The following is an 8,812-nucleotide window of genomic DNA, read 5'->3' on the forward strand; positions in this document are numbered from 1 at the left end:
GTTGTTGAGGAGGAACAGAGAACCAGAGCAGGAACAAAGGAGGACCATAGAGGAGCAGAGGAGGTGTAGAGGATGAGTAGAGCAGGGGCAGAGGAGGTGTCGAGGATGAGAAGAGGAAGAGCAGAGCACAGGGAACAGACATTTGTTTTGAATATTTATATCTGTGAATATGTATTTACATGTCATAATTTAACAGCAGAGAATCCAGACCGTTCCAGAGTGCAGTGCTTCTTAATGTGTGGGCCATGTACCACTGGTATTACACAAATGCTTTCTGCTCATACTCGGGTCTTGGGATCTGTGTTTATTTGGATCATGTCATTTGTCCTGCTCAAAGATGAAACTATGAAACTTGTCCAGGTTTACACTCTGTTTAGTCATCCTTTTTCACACTACTTTAGTCTGAGGAACAGGTACATATTTGTAACACGTTATGAAAACACACACACACACGCGCGCACACACACACACACACACACACACACACACACACACACACACACACACACACACAGTGATTTGGTTTACATGCGCGCGCAGTGGGAGCGTTCACGCGTAGGCTACTTCTCCGTAGGCCTTTTTTGAATTGAAGAGCCTTTATTAAAGCCTGCACGGGGAACACACATGTCCAGCATATTAGGTGCTAAGCGCGAGATAAAATGTCGTTATTTATTTCTTTATTTATTTCTGTATTTTTTGTGAAGGCCTGTCACCTAATAATAAAAAAAGACTTTACCGTACCGGTCTTTTCTGAGTCACACTAGGACCGTGCACAGGCCTCGTCTTGTTACCGCAGCCGCCTAGGGTTCACGGGAATAAAATGAGACGACTGTAAACTGGAAAATATCATTTGAATCATACTTCTAATTTATGTGAACTGACTGAAAATACATGAAGGAGGGCCATTCGGATTCGCAAACGTGTGCTGGAGTGTTCATCAGCTGCAGTAAACAACCAGTGAAGGGAAAATGAACGAAAGAGAAATAACAAACGGAAAAAATATAGTCTTTATATAGTCCAATATAGAACAGTAAATAGGCCTATAGGATATATATTGGCTAGGCCTACACAGGTAAAGGTTCCACACTCGGGGAGACCGCACAGTGAAATTGCTCACACACACGTGCGCACGACATCACCGACATCACTATGTGACAAGCATCAGGACACGTAACACAGTGTGCAGGTTCTGCAGGGTTCGGCAAGGTTCTGCAGGCTGCTTCTCTGTGGAAAACAGGACGCGCGCTCATGGGCCAACGCTGCCGAAACGAGGCCTCAGGTTTGGATAAACAGCACAACGCTACAAGAACTCACTACAAAAGCCCAATAATGAACTCATAATTCACAGGATCGAAGGAGAAAGAGATGCTTATCTAAACTGAACATCTGTAACATTCTGTTTTATTTCACTGACTCAAAATAAGTGGGATATTGGTACAGGAGGAGAAATGTATGCTGCATGTGCAATAAATATTAAACATATAATATATGAGACAAGCCATCAATAACAAAAAGTGTATTACTGTATTTACGCATTCGCAGGTAAATGGTGAAAGGCAGAAAAATGCCACGACACAATAATATGTCGATGAATAAGCTCGGCTCTTGAATAAGTGCCACGTTGATGAGGCTCATTTTGAAGGTGGGCTACACGCGTGCTATTTCACTGTGAACTTTGACCCTGGCTCCTGCTGCTTTTGAAGATCTGACTGGGACTTGAAGACGCACTGGGTCCGTGTCACCTCAGCGCGAGCTGCGCACGGACGCACGAGCAGATAACAAAAAAAAAAAAAAAACTTTACAAAACAGAAATACAGCGAAGCAAACGAACAAGCACTCACCGCCTTCCCGTTGTAGTAGTACATGAGAGAGCTGCTGGTCATGCCCGGGATGGTGTACGCGCAGTACATGTTTCCTATCGGTGCCCAGCCAGGGTGCTGCCCGGCTCGTCCTCGCTCTTTCCCGCTCTCCCGTCGGGATTTTCCGCGACGCAGTGTCCCTTTCCCTCGGCTCTTCCTCCTTTCTTTACGTCTGTTCCTTTATTGTGATCCTATTCGATTCGAGACAAAACTCCGTAGCTGCGGCGGGACTGTGCGCTTCAGTTCATTTCCTTCAGTCGCATGTTCCCGTATGACCGAGCGAAGGCATGCGTTATGCAAATAGAGCCGGAGCCCCTCCCTCCGCGCGCTCAGCCAGAGACACAACTGTCAGCGGCTCGAGCTTGGAGCGAGCGTGGGCTGTACTCCGCACACTGCTCGCTGTGGGCTTAGCTTTGTGTTCATAATGTTATAGTTTGATCTTGTCAAAATATCGGAATTCGAGCATGTGCATATGGGACCATTTGAATGGCGATTAAGCAATGGGACAGTCTCCTACACAGTTCAGACGCGACAAGATCAAGTCCGTGCGTCAGGCTGGCTCCAAGGGGACCCAGGGGTCGCACTAGTCCTTCTGATCATGAAATAATAATAATAATAATAATGATAATAATAATAATAATAATAATATAATAATATTATATTATTATTATTATTATTATATTATTATTATTATTATTATTATTATTATTATTATTATTATTTTTACTTTTATTGTTATTATTATTATTATTAATAATAGTAGTAGCAGTAGTATATTATTCTTAGTAGTAGTAGTATTAGTATTATTTTACTTTCTTGCAGCTTCGCTGGTGACCACTAGAGGAGTTGATGGACACACATTCCACGGTGATGTGAGGCTGGGGTTTGATTAAAGCAGATGTCAACAGGAAGTAAGACTGGGAGCGTGCACGAGAACCGAGCACGCGCATGTGCATGGCAAATGTGCCTTCTGCCCGTGCACGAGGGCCTAGGCGCGCGTACGTGTGTGATAAGTGCACCATCTGTCTGTGCGCTGGCTCACAGCTCTGGCTCAGACCCAGCTTTGTCCCGCGCACTCACGGATCCAGGCTGCACTCCGCCCCGACAGCAGACAGCCCCCACCGACAAAACACATAGTTTCACTTTCATCATTTGTGAAATTACTTTTAATAATTAAGTTTCCTGAAAAATGTCAGATGAGTTCATTCTATCGTTTGGCAAAAATATGCAAATAACGTAAAAGCTTTGAATCATCTTTATTTCTCACTCAACAAGTTCACAGTGTCTTTCTCAAAATGTTTGGTTGTTTCTCAAAAAAGTCAAATCACAGGGAAATCACCATAAGGACTGCTTTGCATTTTTAATTAAGAAACTAACGTGTGAATATATTTGCATGTGATTGAGCCGCAGATGAAACCATGCATACATAATCCACACACACGCAGGTCTGACTGCAGTGTGGGGACAGGCACACATCAGTCTGAGGCAGCAGCGGAGAAGTTCAGAATAATGATTAGAACAGTATGGGATTCATATTGTGCTATACTGTCCGTTCAGATTTGTAACTAGCCACATGAATGCTGTAGTATGAAGAAACAGAAATACCTGAATACAGAAAACATCCGGGAGTAACAAATAGTTCAAATGTATTGAAACAAACATGTTTCAGTTTTGTCTTTAAGTCTTTTATGAATCCTCACAGTTTTATCTTTGTGTGTGTGTGTGTGTGTGTTGTTGTTTTTTGTTTTTGTTTTTTCAGTTTGCAATAGAATTACAAACATTAATCTTAATCAAAGTCATACAAGGTAAATAAATATGAAAAAAAAAAAAAGTTAGATTCCAAATCATTTAAAATCCATTGTGTTTGTGAGTGTGTGTGTTCACCTTGCTACACACTCTGGCCGCAGATCTGAGCGTGTCTTGACTTACACTTGTTCCATTCTTTACACATACTGTCACATCCTTAAAAGACAAGCACACTCACTGGGCTGTTAGCGTCCAGTTTGAATCGTGTTCAGACATTTGTACAAAGATCTGAAGTTGAGTCAGCTCCATCTGACACAAAATGGCGGCCTCAGTACAGCAAGTGAGTCTAAACGCCACAAAACCAAGAAAACATGCTCAAGACAAAAAGACTGTTTGGTCATACCGGCTGGGGCAGAACATTCACAGATATGTGTGTTGCAGATTATCTTTGCCCTTTTTATTGTTTAGTTTGAGGATTTGAGGAGCATTTTCAATCTTATCTTATAATAACCTTATAATAATGCTTTACAACATTAGCTTTAGATCATCTATTTTGTGCACATGCTGCAGGGGCACAGTTTTGTGCACACATACTGACATAGATCAAATCATCATATTTTATTAAGAGTTACTATAAACATCTCACTGAAAACATCCCGTTCAGTCAGAGGTTACAACACACACACACACACACACACGCACACGCGCACTCACACACACACACGCACACACACGCACACACACACACACACACACACACACGCACACACACACACACACACACACACACACCCATGCACACACACACACACACACACACACACACACACACACCCATGCACACACACACACGCGCACACACACACACACACACACACACCCATGCACACACACACACACACACACCCACGCACACGCGCACACACACACACACCCACGCACATGCACACACACACACACACACACACACACACACACACACACACACACACAGTGCACAGACTCGAGCCAGTGGTTTGTATCTCCAAAATCACGAATAAAATCATATTTTCTATTCAGTATAATAACAGACAATTCAAAACATTAGGAGGAAAAACGGCAGAATCTTCTCATGTGATCCTGCACGGGCCCCTTTGTTTTCTGAGGCCCCAAGGTCATGTTAGACATGCCTCATTCACTGCAAATGCTCATGTAGTATAAATTAGTGACTGTGGTGTTTTCAGTGATCTTAAAGTTTGGAGATTTCAGCAGGACTCACACCTGGTTAGGTCTGGGCTCCTTCTCCGTATTGTCATCATTCCCCACCTTCAAATGTATTATAATATTAACATAATACTGCCTTTACTGCACTGAGTGGGTGCATGACATGTGAGCAGCCAATCATGCCCCCTCTCTTACTTTTGCCTATGTCACTCTGTTATTTTCAATCCTCAGGTTTATTCCAGATCTATAAATGTGGCTTTGCCAGCACCACCAGCCAAATACAAAGATAGAAAGAAACAGAGTAAAGATGGCCTGATCATCATACCCATTGTGCAATCAAACCAACGGCAAGACACACAACATTTACATTTGATTTTATCAACACCAATCTAACAAGGAGAGAAGATTGTCACCATCCCTATAGATGATTTCATGCTGATATGTTCAACAAATGGTGAGATATGGAGTGCAATACAATGGAGACTGAGAAAGGTGGAGGGCAGCTCTGGAGAGGGCTGGAGTTTGTTTTGCCTAAAAATAAAATTGTTGGGAAAAATAAATAAATAAAAGCGCAAAGATTGCATGCAGTTCACATATCAATTGGGGAAATGTTCTATGAATGAGATAAAATAAATTAATAAATAAATGATAAAAAAAATTTTTTTAGCCCCATTAATTAATACTGCAACAATAACTATTATATTTTATTATTAATTTGGTGTCACCAATTTCAAAGCATGGCACTGAGCTAATTTCTCATTTCACTGAGCTCATTTTCAGTTTACAGTTTGCAGGAAACACACACTCACACAATCAGAAGTGAAAACCTGGGGCATTAGAGGCTATAGTGACTGCTGAGTTGCTAGTCTGACTCTAGTTCTTAAATAGCATTATAAAAAAATTGAAAATGTTAAGTGGTTCCCTTTTTTGAAAGACTAGTAGTCACTGCTCTGACTTCAGTTCAAATCAGCCACCGGCCAACATGTGCTAAGAAAAACCAAAAAAAAAAAAAAACAGATGGATTTTTTTTTTTTTTCCATCAGGATCACAATCAAAATCAAAAGTGTATATGTAAACTGGGGCTGCCACTAGTGATTATTTTAACAGTTGCCAGACATTTCTTTTATTATTATTATTATTATTATTATTATTATTATTATTATTATTATTATTATTATTATTGATTAGTCAACTAGTCAAATGATCATTTGTAAATTTAGATGCTTAAAACATTTTTTTTTTATCAAAACAAGGTCAAAATATGGTGACTACAGACATCTAAACAGAAGTGTGCCATTTTGATTTAATGCCTCTGTCTTTGTTATTAAAAAATGTTTTATAGAGTCTTGTGATTATCCAAATATGACTATGATTATTTTCTGTAGTATATATATATATAAAACTGTCCAGCTTAGGTCCTTTACCAGAGGCCTAGCTCGAGACTTAATGCTACTGCATAAACTGATGAGATACAATGAAACTTATACTGTGCACTGTAGTTGTTGTGTAAGTATGAGGTGTGGTGTCCCAAGTCATTACACTTAAACAAGATTACAAACAGTTCTTACAATTTCATGTCCAATGTTATTTCTTGAATCAAGATGTTCTGGTGAGTGTGCATTATAACATTTCATTTCTCCCGTGCATTTGAAGAACGTGTTTGTAGAAGTCCAAATTACAGGGTTAGCAGTTTTTTATACACGAGATCCCATGGTGACTGGTGACATGGTCAATATTTAGATCTCATTAGTAAATACTGCAATGTGATTGTCTTTGATGTCACACATTACTGGGGCAAAACTGCAATACAATTCCACAATGCAATAAGAACTGAAGTGTCATTTGACATAGCCCGCTACAACAACCAACACTGAGCACACTGAACACTAAATGTTTGCCTGTGACAGAGGAGCAAGGAGAGACACTGATGGCTTATTGAAGATGCCAGTGCAGCAGTGGGTGGTATCTTTGGAGAGGCGCACACCGAAGAAAAGATCCATTATGAAAATGAACACCTGTCTGCCATTGAGAAGGTGCCAGTGCATCCAGACTAACACTGAATGCAGCACTGACTACAACAGACAGGAACCTGAATGCAGCACTGACTACAACAGACAGGAACCTGAACGCAGCACTGACTACAACAGACAGGAACTGAACGCAGCACTGACTACAACAGACAGGAACCTGAACGCAGCACTGACTACAACAGACAGGAACCTGAACGCAGCACTGACTACAACAGACAACAGACAGACAGAACCTGAACGCAGCACTGACTACAACAGACAGGAACCTGAACTCAACACAGAACTCACCGATGAAGGTAAACCAGGGGGAACCTTCCGTACTCTTTTTGCATGAGCATCTGTAAAACAGGAGAACAAAGTCATGAGCTATGCAGACCTGCACAGCAATCACAGATGAACACAACACAAATCTATATATGGAGCTAGTTTTCAGATTCCACTTAGACTAATACATTATGAAGGTACATGCCAGTGTTCCTAGTAGTTTATTTTAATAGCATTTTCATAATATCAGTAATAATAGGATTATTAAATTCAATTAACTTAAAGTGCTGGATGTATTTAAAATAAAAAATACACATGACATTACAATGGTCAAATACAGAAATAATAAATTGAATAAATCCTAATATAAATATATATATATATATATATATATATAATATATATATATATATATATATTATATATATATATATATATATATATATTATATATATATATATATATATATATAAGCTCCCAGGCCCGAGCTGAATGAGGGTGAGAGAGACCTACCACCGTGGAAGGTGAGAAACACATTTTATATATATATATATATATATATATATATATATATATATATATATATATATATATATATATATATATATATTAATAGGGGAATCTAAATCAGAATGAAAGTAAATTGATTTCTAAAATAACAATACATAACAAAAATTCAAATGATGCATTTTATATTCATAAAATACCCATGTGCTGGAGGGGCAGGGCTCTCCTCCGGCCGTGGGGAGCTTGGGGGGTGTTGGACACGTAGGCCTGGTACGGGTGCGTTTTGGTGGGTGACAGAGGCAGCTCCACTCCCTGTACAGAATACAACACAAGAGACACAGAAGCTGGAGATGAGGTGCAGTCCCACAAGCCTTCATGCTAGAGTCACTGTGCTCGTGGAGGTCTGGGACAGCGACTGGCAGGTGAAGGCATGGCCAGGAGAATTTTATATTGGTGTTTGAAGGATTGTTCATTCATATTTTTTTCTACTTTTTAGTAACTTTTTACTGAAGTGAAGGTTATCTTTATCAAAGTAAAATTTTCATATAGATTTGAAACATGAAACATTATTTTAAGATTTGATTTTTTGTTTTTAAAGCTTTGAATGGACTGGCCCCACAGTACATCTCGGACCTCATCCAGGTTTACTCCCCCGCACGTGTGCTGAGGTCCAGGGGCCAGCTTCAGCTTGTGGTGCCTAAAATGAGACTTAAAACCAGGGGGGACAAGACCTTCTCTGTGACCGACCCCAAACTCTGAAACATTCTGCCCCTCCACGTCCAAACGGCCCCACAGTGGAGAGTTTTAAGTCTCATCTCAAGACCCACTTTTATTCTCTGGCTTTTAACACCACATGTGTGCTCCACTGTGTCTTTTATTTATTTTATTCATTTGTTTATTTATCTTTTTTTTTTTAGGATCACTTTTATGTATTGATTTTATTATTATTATTATTTTATTGATTGATTCTATTAGTTTCCTCATGGTTGGAACATATTTCTGCTGACTTTTTTTTTATATATATATTTTTACATTGCTATGTGAAGCACTTTGGAAACTGTCCTGTTTATAAGATGTACTATACAAAAAAGGTTGGATTGACTTGGATTGAAACATCACATTGTAACAATTTCAAAATGTTTAAGTTGAATATGAAACAGTCAGAATGCATGCCATTTTCTTTTGCCTTGTGCAGTGTGAACC

General features: G+C 39.7%; 1 protein-coding gene across 2 annotated transcripts in view; it reads right to left on the bottom strand.

Moving 5' to 3' along the window:
• LOC110172473 (transcription factor 4) overlaps positions 1-2,120 on the bottom strand; it is a 39,052-nt gene extending 36,932 nt beyond the window's left edge. For both annotated transcript variants that reach the window (XM_020938350.2, XM_020938349.2), the window contains exon 1: positions 1,842-2,120. In XM_020938350.2, the coding sequence (XP_020794009.1) occupies positions 1,842-1,910 (69 nt within the window). In that variant the 5' untranslated portion in view covers positions 1,911-2,120. The remainder of the gene's footprint in view (positions 1-1,841) is intronic.
• Between the last annotated feature and the right edge of the window lie 6,692 nt (positions 2,121-8,812).

The sequence above is a fragment of the Boleophthalmus pectinirostris genome, unplaced genomic scaffold, assembly GCF_026225935.1.
Source record: "Boleophthalmus pectinirostris isolate CB_2022bp ecotype Guang Dong unplaced genomic scaffold, ASM2622593v1 HiC_scaffold_18, whole genome shotgun sequence".
Classification (NCBI taxonomy): domain Eukaryota; kingdom Metazoa; phylum Chordata; class Actinopteri; order Gobiiformes; family Gobiidae; genus Boleophthalmus; species Boleophthalmus pectinirostris.